The 13,489-nt window shown below is 39.2% G+C and overlaps 1 protein-coding gene across 1 annotated transcript; it reads left to right on the top strand.

Annotated features, from left to right (window-relative positions):
• Window positions 1–6,196: 6,196 nt before the first annotated feature.
• On the top strand, window positions 6,197–11,652 carry LOC103231300 (olfactory receptor 4F6). Its single transcript, XM_037987893.2, has 2 exons — window positions 6,197–6,233; window positions 10,449–11,652. The coding sequence occupies exon 2, from the start codon at window positions 10,482–10,484 to the stop codon at window positions 11,418–11,420; it is 939 nt and encodes a 312-aa protein (XP_037843821.2). The 5' UTR covers window positions 6,197–6,233; window positions 10,449–10,481; the 3' UTR covers window positions 11,421–11,652.
• Window positions 11,653–13,489: the final 1,837 nt, after the last annotated feature.

Raw genomic sequence — 13,489 nt, 5'->3', positions numbered from 1 at the left:
AGCTACCGTTTATTAAGTGCTGTGTGCCCGGCACTATCTAATTTACACATAAAAATTATATGGAGCAGGCGTTGTTATGTCCTCATTTAGAAAAGAAAATCTGGAGAGGTAAAACGATTTCCTATCACTTTGCCCAAAGTTTCCCTGTTACATCTTTTAGGTGCTGTGTAGAGTAGGATCCGAGACATAGTCATCCCTGTGCTAAGGTCAGCCTGTTTGCAGCAGGAAAACCCAGATCTGTGGTGATGTGGCATGAATCCTGCCATTGGGTAATTTTAAAGACCTTGCGTAACTTCAAAGATCTTGCATACTACTCCTAATCTGAGGATGAAGCTATTCTGTTCCAACTCCAGTGCTAGAAGAATCATAACATTGCTTCTTATGGAAAGTAAAATTTAAGAACTGTGTCTCAGGCTAAATACACAGAATCTAGGATACCTTTATAGACTGACTATCTATGATAGGTTAGCAGGTGAGCTTTTATTTTATAACTGTCTGGGGAGGAGGCAGGGACAGAAACAGAGACAGGGATGATTGGCAGAGAACTTGGGGGAAGAGACAGTGATTTGGCAGCCTTGCATGGAAAGATTCTCCTGTATTATGCCTCAGTTTTTGTTATGCCTTATGTATTCTCAGATTTCCAAAGGAGCTTAAAGCTTCTCTACACTCTACAATCATTTTTGGTGGTGAGATTTTCTTTAGTATCCATTTCCGAGTACTTATCACAATAAACTATCAAAATAAACTATTTGGGCAAAGCTTTCTGTTTTCCTCAAGTTACCCCTAGGGAATGGGCAGGGGAATTAACAGTAACCACATATCTACTATACTTCAGGGCCTTCATATGTATTCTCATTAAAAACTCATAAAACCTATGCGGTAGGTTTTGCTATCCCTGCTTCATAAATGAGAAAGCCTCAGCCTAGAAGTCACACACCTAGAAAGTGATTGACTTGGGGTTAAAACCAAATTCTGTCAGTTTCTTAGTCACAGCTTCTTGTTGCATGTCACAGATATAGGAAAAGGAGACTTATCTTCACGGAGAAGTATTTGGTGGAATTCTAGAGCAGAACCACTAGAAACTGCAACATGAATGGTTGAAGGAGAAGGAACTAAACCCGCTATTTCTTCCGATGCTCTGAGGTTGCGGGCCTCTCATTTGTATTTCTTTCTGTGTCCCATCCCTGTAGCTACATCACTTTAGTTTAAGGGACCAGCAGAAGCTGAACAGCATTTATGAACCCCAAATTTCAAATTTCCAGGAGGGAGAATGTGATTGGTTAGGTGAAGTCAGGACCCTCAAGATGCAGGGCCCTTTCTGTGGTTGAGTTATACATCTCATCCTCTGCCACCTCCTCAGGGCCTTTGCTCTGTCAGTTACTCCCTCCTCCTCCTATATTTTTAAACCATCCTTTCTCTTGGTTTCTTTATATCAGTATTCAAACATGGACACATCTCTTCTAAGCTTAAAAACATCAAACAAATAAATATAATCTCTTTCTTGAATCCACTTTACTTCTAATGATAGATTAATCTCTGTACTAGTTTCCTAAGGCTGTCATAACAAATTAGTACGAATGTGATGGCTTAAATATATGTTGATGTCCAGTGCCATCAACAGTGGATTGGCTAAAGAAAATGTGGTACATGTACACCATGGGATACTATGAAGCCATAAAAAGGACAAAATCATGTTGTTTGCAGCAACATGGATGCAGCTGGAAGCCATTATCCTAAGCGAATGACTGCAGAAACAGAAAACCAAATATCACATGTTCTCACCTGTGAGTGGGAGCTAAACACTGGGTACACATGGTTATAAAAATGGGAACAATAAGGTTGGGTGAGGTAGCTCATGCCTGTAATCCCAGCACTTTCAGAAGCCAGGGCAGATGGAGGTCAAGTATTTGAGACCAGCCTGGCCAACACGGTGAAATCCCTCTTTACTAAAAATACAGAAATTAGCCAGGGCTAGCGGTGCACACGTGTAACCCCAGCTACTCAGGAGGCTGAGGCAGGAAAATTGCTTCAACCCGGGAGGCGGAGGTTCAGTGAGCCAAAATTGCACCATTGCACTACAGCCTGGGCAACAGAGAGATTCTCTGTCTTAAAAAAAAAAAAAAAAGCCAAGGAAGAATGCAAGAGTGGGGATGGGGAGAACAGGGTAAGGGCTGAAAAACCCTACCTAGTGGGTAGATGTTTACCACCTGGGTGATGGATTCATTTATACTCCAAACCTCAGCACCGTGCAATATACCTAGGTAACAAACTGCACATGTACCCCCTTATTTTAAAGTAAAAGTTGAAAAAAGCAGCACAAAAGATAATATAGTCGGGCAACATATGGAAAATGTATATGAAATTTTGTTACTGTTTGTAAACAGCGACAAAAAAAGGATATCAGCAAACCATAAAAAAGAAAGCAAAAGTTGATGAATTCAGCACGCATTTTGAAAGAATAGACAAACTTTCTGTGAATTTGCTTTGGTTACAATAGAATGCTCTCTTATTAGGTGAGCCAATTGGCAAGTGAACTAATTGGGAAATAGGCTTTTTCTGAAACCCTAATGATTTCTTAACAGCAGCAATTAATAAACATAGAGGCCATATGTAATAACAGACACTAACCATGCATCTGTGCTGTATAAGACACCAGTAGGTGGAACATGCAGGATCTAAAATCAACAGATATTGATATGCTTTCTTCATGGGCATTTACATTAAGGGATTTGTAAGTAAAACCTTCCTCATATTGACACATTCATTTTGTAGATGTAACCCTTGGCTAGTAAAGATAATAGTATTTGAAGTAAGTAAAATATTTGTCTTGGCATTCGATATTTTAGTAAATGACATCACATGCTGATCAACAGACGTGCCCTGGAATCAAGTCAAAAAAATAAAATTAAGACAATCAAAACACCAGACTGCAAGACCTGCTGAATACAAATGTGTCACACACAATATTCTTCCCAGTCTCATTTCTCTGTCCTGCTTGATAAGCAGAATTTTAATCTTTTCTGGGATTCTTCTTCCCAACTGTTCTCTCTAGAGTATTAGGATGGGAGGGTTTGCATATAATCAGTGCCTACCCCTTTGTTCTGCTGACTATGGTATAGCCATTCTTCTGCTTCAGAGACAGAAGCCACTCTGTGGCACACAGCTATCTGCTTGAGCCACTGTTCATCTCTCCCGAATTGCTTATCTCTGCATATCATGCACTGCCTGAAACTGTAGGAATCTGGAGACTGTGTGGGGAGGGGTAGAGAGGCTGTGTTAGAGCATGTTCATGTACATCCCTGCTCAATTGCTGCCCATGCGGTCGCCAGGCCTTGCTGCTTAGTCTAGCCTGTTCTGCTAGATATCTTTTGCTTTTGTAATGATTTTATCTGAGATGCATCAGACTGCCCTCCTTTGGACAACTCAAGTTCATCAAATCATTCTATATATGTTTGATCTCATTTGTTGATGGTGAAAAGTTTCTTTCCACAGGGCCTCTAGACTTCTTTCAAGTAATGTTACTGTGCCTCTACCTGAGTGTTCTTGAACCTTCTTTGACAAGTAGGAGGCTGGACGATTCGTGGTACTGAAGACTCTAGAAGGTCATGTGACTTAACTGAGTTTTGTATCAGGATACAAACTCATTAATAACAATAAAAATTACTTATTACAAACCTGTTGAATCTAAGACAAAAGCAGGAGTGGGAGAGAGCTGATGTTCCTTTGAGTTAGTGAAAGTTGGAGTAACAGCACCTTAGAGCCCTGGATAGGGCATATGTCACGTGCCTATATTAAAAATATTTCTATGCCTATGTCCTGAATGGTACTACCTAGGTTTTCCTCTAGGGTTTTTATGGTGTTAGGTCTAACATTTAAGTCTCTAATCCATCTTGAATTAATTTTCGTATAAGGAGTAAGGAAAGGATCCAGTTTCAGCTTTCTACTTATGGCTAGCCAATTTTCCCAGCACCATTTATTAAATAGGGAATCCTTTCCCCATTTCTTGTTTCTCTCAGGTTTGTCAAAGATCAGATGGCTGTAGATGTGTGGTATTATTTCTGAGGACTCTGTTCTGTTCCATTGGTCTATATCTCTGTAATGTGGCACATATACACCATGGAATACTATGCAGCCATAAAAAAGGATGAGTTTGTGTCCTTTGTAGGGACATGGATGCAGCTGGAAACCATCATTCTTAGCAAACTATCACAAGAACAGAAAACCAAACACCGCATGTTCTCACTCATAGGTGGGAACTGAACAATGAGATCACTTGGACTCGGGAAGGGGAACATCACACACCGGGGCCTATCATGGGGAGGGGGGAGGGGGGAGGGATGGCATTGGGAGTTATACCTGATGTAAATGACGAGTTGATGGGTGCTGACGAGTTGATGGGTGCAGCACAGCAACATGGCACAAGTATACATAAGTAACAAACCTGCACGTTATGCACATGTACCCTAGAACTCAAAGTATAATAATAATAATAAAAAATATTTCTAAATGAAGCTTAGTCAATCAATACAACTGAGAATGGTTAGTTTCAGAGTATTTAGTTGATTGAAAAGCATGGCAACAATATTTTGTAGTTCCTCCTGAGAAGAGGTGGAGTCTATTTCCCCACCTTCAATCTGGCCTGGCGTTATGCTTGCTTTGATGAAGGAAATATGACAAAATTTATGTTGCATGAGTTCCAGAACTTAGGTATAAGTTGCTTTGTAGCTTCTCTCTTTGCCCACTCATAGCATCCTCCACCACCGTGTAAGGAAGCTTAGGCAAGATTAATGAATGATAAAAGACCCTGTGAGAGAGAGTCCCAGTCTATAGCCAGGATTAGGCTTCAGACAGGTGAATAAGGCCACCATAGACCCTCCAACCCCAGTCAAGTTGCCAGATAACTAATGTCTCATGAGAAAGCCCAGGGGAGACCAGCAGACGAACTGCCCAGCTGACCTTAGCCTGAATTGCAGACACATGAGTGAGTAAAACGTTATTGATTTAAGCTACTTTGTTGTGCAGCAATAGATAAGTGATATAGTATACTCTGTATAATTATAATTTATCAGTGGCCCTTTCACTGACTCTGCATATTTTTGATGTAAAGAAATAAAACATAATCAGAGGTTTTCTGTTTTGTTGATTGTTTTTATAAATAAAAAAACTTAATCTATGAGAGGTTAAGTCAATTACTGATTTTCTTTATTTCAGCTGTACTAGTATTTTTAGTCCATCCTGGTATGCTGCTTTTATAACACCTTATTCATCTCCCCATATCATACACACGATTAAGAACTAACCAAATGTTGACTACACAACTGTACATATGATTACCTCTAATTTAGTTATCCTTTCTAGTGGGGCATGGATCACATTTTAGATGCCACATTGGAGGCCTCTCCCTCCCGTCCCCTCCCCTCCCCTCCCGTCCCCTCCCCTCCCTTCCCCTTCTCCTCTCCCCTTCCCTTCCCTTCCGTTCTTCCTTCCTTCCTCAATGGTAAACTTGATTTCACTTTTTGGAAAGTATATATTTTCATTCTTACGGCGTTTCTTCCCTTATAGATAAGGAAAACAAGCAGGTAAAAAGATAAAACAGGCAAGGTGCAGTGGCTCATACCTGTAATCTCAGCGCTTTGGGAGGCCAAAGTGGGCAGATCACGAGATCAGGAGATCGAGACCATCCTGGCTAACAGGGTGAAACCCCCGTCTCTGCTAAAAAATGCAAAAAAAAAAAACCCAAAAAAACTAGCCGGGCGTGGTGGCGGGCACCTGTAGTCCCAGCTACTGGGGAGGCTGAGGCAGGAGAATGGCGTGAACCTGGGAGGTGGAGCTTGCAGTGAGCTGAGATCGTGCCACTGTACTCCAGCCTGGGCGACTGAGGGAGACTCTGTCTCAAAAACAAAAACAAACAAACAAACAAAAATCTGTAATTTTTACACACAAAAGGTCCCTAGTTTCTCTTCTTCCTTCCCATCAAGTGACCCATTGCCAGCTTTTCCCTTTAATTGCTGTGGCCAAAGTTCTGTGGATGGCACAGAATTAATTCCCTTGGCCAAATGTACTCAGGATGGCAATCCCAGGTCTCTACAGCAACATTTAAGTAACTTTTCTGTGCTGCTAATTAGCTCCCTTTCCCCCTATGGAGGTATTACACATGACTTTTTATGCCAAGTGACGATCATAACATTAGTGAGCTCTGCATTTTGTGATCCTCTATTTCAACACTGGTCCAGGTAGGTTAAATGGTTAGAAACTGACTTTGATGGAGTTCAGATCTTTAAGTGGAAACACACAGAACAGTGAGAGGGAGAATTTAATCAATTAGGAGTAATGAATTATCTGTTATTCAACAGGAAAATTGCAGCAGACTAACAACCGAAATATAGAAGGCATCTGAATGAGTAGAGTCAAGTCATGATTTCGTGTTCAGTATTGGAAAGGTTATTCCAGTGACATTTGCACAGATGTGTCGTGTGTGGGTCTCCAGGCAAATAATAAAGCCAGAGTGGAAGATTTGAGTACAGTGCAAGTAGACAATGCTAAACAAACTAATTTTGGTATGTTATGGTTTCCTAGGCCACGTACAGTACACAAAGATTATCACAGCAAAAGAAACACGATGTAGTAGAAATAACCTGTACTAAGGAAACCAAAAGTCAAACGTATTCTGGATTTGCCACCAACTTGTTCTGTAGCTTTAGCAGAGTAATTCTTTGTACCTTGGTTTTCTTAAACCTAAAATGAAAGAATTTTACAATCGTTAGCAAAGTTTCATTCAAGTCATAACAACAGACTTCTACAAGGCTTGCTGTATTGTTGATGGCAGTAAGAACAGTAATTTTGGGAGCATGCAGCTCCCGTGCCCATTCCTGTCCATCTTTTTCGTATTTTGAGTGGTGTCCCGAGCTCTTTCTATCCATCTTTATCTGAGAGACTTCAAACACTGATCTACTTAAAAATCATTAGAATTATCATCCTTATTTGGATTGGTGATTAGCTCACATGACTTTAATTCATTTCCTAATTATGTTGGGCAGCACAGGGATGAGCAATCTGAGCAGAGGAGAGAATGAGTTGATCAGTAGATGATCTTTGAAGTATCTTTCTTTTCTTACATTCTGGGCTTAATAGTAGGAGTGTGGGAGAGGTCGGTGCTCTGTGTTAAACACAATCATGAGATTCAGAACACTACAAAGCCACACTGGGATTGAGTGGCTTATCACCACTGATAACCTGTTTTCCTTTTGTAGGAGTGAGCTAAGTGGAGAGCTTAACTCTGTCATTATGGAAGAGATCAGATTTAAACAACTATTCTGCCCTGCTTCAAAAAAAATGTTCAGTGGGGACTAATACAAAGTGTGGTACCTAAAGACCTTAAGTTTAAAATAGAGATAGAACACGACAGACTGGCTAGAAGGCAGTAGTACCAACAAGGAGCAGATAAACCTGTTTTCCAAATTTTTAGCAACACTAGGAATAATCTAATATAAATCTTTGCTAATCTTATATATAAAAATAAAAAAGTGTTATTTTAAAGATAAAACAAAAGTCTTGTGTAAAAATTAAAATGGTTTTAGGAGTGAGTGGAAATTGGAGACATTGATAGAGTGTCTTTCAGCTTCTAGGGGAGCAATTTAGAATTTAATCATTCACTTAAATAAATTGCTTCAGTGGGACAGGTGCTGATGATAATCAGTGTGAAAGGAACTTAATTTATTCCAAGTTGAGTTGCCCTTTATGAATGTAAATGCCATTTATACTGTTATCATGCAAAAGTCTGAAAAGGATAATTTGAAGACATGTTGAAGACACATTATTTACAATGATCGGAAATTCAATAGCGTTCTTTGTTAGATCACTCTTAGCACACTATTAGTAAAAAGGTTTTCGGTTTTGTTACCACAGTATAAACAAGGTTTATTTCCATTTAGTGTATATAAAGGTAAGGGTATCAAAGAGGACTTCATGGAGAAAGGAATTAGACAGAGTGGGTACTAAAGAAAATAGGAAGAATTAGAGAGATGTAATGATGACAAAGGCATGTAGGCTGAGTGAAGAATGTGGAGTGGACATGAGCTGAAGTGTGTGTGTGTGTGTGTATGTGTGAAGAGTAAATGCCTTTTGGGAACATGTCCAGCAAAAAAGAAGTAGTTTAGCTCAGAGTGTATAAGGTGTAGGGAGAAGTGAAGTAACAAAGTTAGTGAATGTTTTGGGAGTTGCTTTGATTCTTATCTTGATTTGAGGGTTAGATTACAGTAATATCTTTGGATACTCTGAAGACATTAATTGTGTAATTTTTGGAAAACATTTACCTTATTGTAAGAGTGAAATTGATGTGTGCTCACTGCAAAAATGTAAGCTAGTAAAAGCACAAAGTGAAACGTAAAAGTTATCTTTTCCTTCATTACTGTCTCAATCCCAACCCTTGGAGATAATTATTAACAGGTTTTTGTGTATCAATCTAGACATTTTCTATCTACTTATTATTTTATTTGACTAATTTTGTTTTTAAGTCCAGATGGAATGACGTAGTGTAGGCAACTGACAACCTCTCCCCTATCTCTCCTCAGTATATTTAGATCTACCTCAATATTATAAATGGCTGCATAGTATTTCACGGAAACTATCTAAGATAAGTTATTTAACTAGCTTCTTAGTCTATACATTGACGTTAGTGTCAGGATTTTGCTCTTAAAACAACGCTTTAGGCCAGGTGTGGTGGTTCACATCTGTAATACCAGCACTTTGGGAGGCTGAGGTGGGCGGATCGTGAGGCCAGGAGATCGAGACCATACTGGGCAATATGGTGAAACCCCGTCTTTACTGAAAATACAAAAATTAGCCTGGTGTGGTGGCGCATGCCTGCAATCCCAGCTATTTGGGAGGCTGAGGCAGGAGAATCACTTGAACCAGGGAGTCGGAGGTTGCAGTGAGCTGAGATTGCACCACTGCACTCCAGCCTGGTGACAGGGTGAGATTCCATCTCAAAAACTAAAACAAAACAAACAAACAAAGCAATGCTTTAGCAAAAATAACAAAGAAATGCTATTTCTTTGTCCACTTTGTTCATATGCACATGTAGGTATTTTCAAGGATTTTCCTCCCTGCCCCCAAAATGGAACTGAGTCAAAGTATATGAGAATATAAAAATTCAGAAGATGTTTCCACATTGGCAAATGTTTTCTCAGTTTACTTCCCCATCACCAGTTATGAAACAGCCTATTTTTCCATTTCCTACCAAGCTCTGACTTTTCTCAAATGTTTGCATATCTGCCAAACTGATGAAACAACTGGTATCTTACTATTTTAGTATGTGTTTATTTATGAATGAGGTTAAATATCTCATTTAAAGCTAGACAGAGACTTTAACAGGCAGTTAAAGTAGATAGAAAGTTTCTAAATTTTCTGATATTTTCACTCTTTCTTGTTCTCCTTTACTTAAGATTTACAACTCATCGCTTTCATTCTGGTTGCCTTTTTTTAATGTCTCACATTCTTTCCTCCCTTAGGAAATAATCCCTCTTAGAATCTCCTTAACAGCACCCATAATCGTGTCACTTTTTCTAGCATTCATGGTTGAGTGCCATGATCTGGCATCCTCTACTCCTATAGTTCTTGCCTTCTTATAGGTAATTCACCTTATCTACCCAATTCACAGATATGAGAAATTTACATCTCCAGGCCTTAAAAATGCATATTAATATTGAAAGAACTTACTTGTCAACATGGTCATATAAATGATATTAGTATATTGAGGGCTAGGCATGGTGGCTCATGCCTGTAATACCAGCACTTTGGGAGGCTGAGGTGGGAAGATCACTTGAGCCCAGGAGCTAGAGACCAGCCTAGGAAACAGCGAGACCCTATCTCTACAAAAAGTACAAAAATTAGCCAAGCGTGGTGGTATGTGCCTGTAGTGCCAGCTACTTGAGAGGCGGAGGCTGAGGTGGGAGGATTGCTTGAACTCAGGAATTGCAGGCAGGTTGTAGTGAGCTGTGATCATGCCCTGCACTCCAGCCTGGGTGACAGAGCAAGATCCTGTCTCAAAAATAAATAAATAAATAAATAAATAAATAAATAAATAAATAAATAAAATGTATATCAAGGATGCCCAAGTTATGAAACCCACTGTCACTTAACTATTTCACATACTTTACAAAAAGTCTTTAGCTTACAGTCATATCTGAGATATGGCTATAAAACAATACTTAAAAATGAAACAAAGGTATCCATTCAAGTAAGTAAATGAGTTCTTATTCTGTGCAAGGTACTTTCTGGTGACAAAATTTATGATAGAGGAATATGAGTTGCTTTGTGACTGAAGTTGTCTCCAAAGGCATATATTAGCCCTTGTCTAGTTTTCTGACAACATATGAATTGCTCGTGATTTTGCGAACATCAGTGCTTTTTGTCCTAAATCAAAGTTTCTCCTTACTCTACTCTTTCAGGTAGCATGAGAGTTGTCACAGCCGACAGAGGCAATGGATGAAGCCAATCATTCTGTGGTCTCTGAGTTTGTGTTCCTGGGACTCTCCAATTCGTGGAAGATCCAGCTCCTCCTCTTCCTCTTTTCTTCAGTGTTCTATGTGTCAAGTCTGATGGGAAACCTCCTGATTGTGCTAACTGTGACCTCTGACTCTCGTTTACAGTCCCCTGTGTACTTCCTGCTGGCCAACCTTTCCATCATTGATTTGGTATTTTGCTCCTCCACAGCTCCCAAGATGATTTATGACCTTTTCAGGAAGCACAAAACCATCTCTTTTGGGGGCTGTGTGGCTCAGATCTTCTTTATCCATGCAGTTGGGGGCACTGAGATGGTGCTGCTTATAGTCATGGCCTTTGACCGATATGTGGCCATATGTAAGCCTCTCCACTACCTGACCATCATGAGCCCACAAAGGTGCATTTTGGTTTTAGTCATCTCCTGGATTATAGGTATTATTCACTCAGTGATTCAGTTGGCTTTTGTTGTAGACCTGCCGTTCTGTGGCCCTAATGAATTAGATAGTTTCTTTTGTGATCTTCCTCGATTTATCAAACTGGCTTGCATAGAGACCTACACATTGGGATTCATGGTTACTGCCAATAGTGGATTTATTTCTCTGGCTTCTTTTTTAATTCTCATAATCTCTTACATCTTTATTTTGGTGACTGTTCAGAAAAAATCTTCGGGTGGTATATTCAAGGCTTTCTCTACACTGTCAGCTCATGTCACTGTGGTGGTTTTGTTCTTTGGGCCATTAATATTTTTCTATATTTTCCCATTTCCCACATCACATCTAGATAAATTCCTTGCCATCTTTGATGCAGTTATCACACCTGTTTTAAATCCAGTCATCTATACTTTTAGGAATAAAGAGATGAAGGTGGCAATGAGAAGACTATGGTCTCAGTTTGTGAATTACAGTAAAATCTTTTAAATATATCAAGAATATACAAAAAGGCAAATTATACTAGAATTTCAGACAGATATGTGCTAAGTAAGTTATGTTAAATTTAACCAGAATATCACTTTCTACTAGTATGTGTTGTGTTGTCTTTTTTTTTTTTCTTCCCAAATTGAATTGTGATATCGATTTCTTGCTTATATAAGAGATTTAAAGATTAAAGAGTGTGGTTACTTTATCTCACCAACATTCTTACCTATATATAGTGTCAAATAGAATTACTCTAAATGTTAAACAATTAGTTTTGAATGTCAGTATGTGGTTTATTGCCCATTTTCTATTTTTTTCATTTAAGGTAGACTATCTTGCTTTAAAGATAAAGGTTTTTACTAGACTTAATGATTTGTCTTACTATGTAGCTAAGCAATTTTTTTTATTTTTTTCAGTTCATTATCTGTTAGCTATTTATTTGCTAAAGTTGTTTTTTATTTTTTCAGCTCATTATCTGTTAGCTATTTATTTGCTAATCTTTTCTCAAAGTCCAGTAAAGAGAAAGTACACTGTTGCCTTTTTTTTTTTTTAAAGGGGAATTTTGGTATAAAGAATTAACTAAGTATGAATTTGTGTTAAATAAATTTTATGGGAGCTACTGTTTTGGGTTAGCCTCCTGTATTAGGCCCCAGCCAAACAGGTGATATAGTTTGGCTCTGTGACCCCACCCAAATCTCATCTTGAATTATAATACCCATGTGTCAAGGGAAGAACCTGATGGGAGGTGATTGGATTATGGGAACAACATGGTTTCCCCCATGTTGTTCTTGTGCTAGTGAGTGAGTCTCGCGAGATCTGATGGTTTTATAAACTACTGGCATTTCCCCTGTTTGCACTCACTCCCTCCCGCTGCCTTGTGAAGAAGATGCTTGCTTCCCCTTTGCCTTCCAACATATTGTAAGTTTCCTGAGGCCTCCCCAGCCATGCAGAACTGTGAGTCAATTAAATATCTTTCCTTTATAAATTACCAAGTCATGGATATTTTTTTATAGCAGTGTAGAATGAACTAATACAGCAGGCAAACCAGAAGAGAGTCACTTGTGCGAGGTGCCACGTAATCAGACTAAACTTCAAAATTAGCCATTTTCAACTCCCCCGCAAACAAACAAAAAAACAAAACAAACAACAAAAAAAAAACAAAAAAAAAAAACCCAAAAAAACCATTAACTCAGTCAGCCTGAGTCACTATAACACATAAGTCCCTTCTGTTTCAAGTATCTTTGAAAAGGCCAGTCCATTTTTTTTCTCTGAAAAAAATGCTATCTTCAGCCTTTTTCTGCTATCTTCAGCCTTTTTCTGCCTACAAAGCCAAGCTCTTCTGCTCAGCTCATTGAGAACACTCATTCTGTTTGATAGAACGAAATATTGCCCAATTCTAGAATCACTAATAAAAGCCAATTACATCTTTAAAATTGTAACTTCTTAGTTTTGACAGTTGTTAACTAGTTATTTGAAAAAATCAAACTTTGAGATAAAAATGTAGCATTTGTAGGAAGCAGCTTTCACTCCTAGAAAAGGGAAAATAAAGGAAAGAGGTTAGAACTACTAAGACTTAAATAAATAAATAAAAACCCCAAACTCTTAAAGCTTGGAGGAAGAACCTGTGGAGGTGAAACTCAAATACCTGAGCAGAGGTGGATGCTGCCTGGCTGGTGCTAGTGTCTCTGAGCTTAGAGGAGGCCCTCTGGGTCATAATGCACCCCTCAGGGAGAGGCACTACTGGCTGGTGCAGGTGTTTCTGAGTGAGGGTGTGAGGTGCAGAGCTCCTCTAGCATCAGAAAAACTAACTGGATTCAGCTGCTGCTTTGGAAAACAACCAAGGTTGCTGAGGTGATGAGTGTGGCTGGGTGATGCTGACAGGCACAGCAAGCAGAGAGGAGGCAAACAGGAAGAAGGAAGTCCCTTTTTCCATCTCCAGCCTTTCAACTTCCCTCTAGTATCCCTAATGGTGAATCCAAGCAAGGAGAAACTGAAAAGAAAAAAGAGAAAGTTGGCAGAGTGCCAGCTTCTGCATCATACAGAGTGTAGAAAGATACATTGGCACTGGAAGC

The sequence above is a fragment of the Chlorocebus sabaeus genome, chromosome 29 (genome assembly GCF_047675955.1).
Source record: "Chlorocebus sabaeus isolate Y175 chromosome 29, mChlSab1.0.hap1, whole genome shotgun sequence".
Classification (NCBI taxonomy): Eukaryota; Metazoa; Chordata; class Mammalia; order Primates; family Cercopithecidae; genus Chlorocebus; species Chlorocebus sabaeus.
The sequence above is the reverse complement of the archived record's forward strand: the minus strand, read 5'-3'. Positions and strand labels throughout refer to the sequence as shown.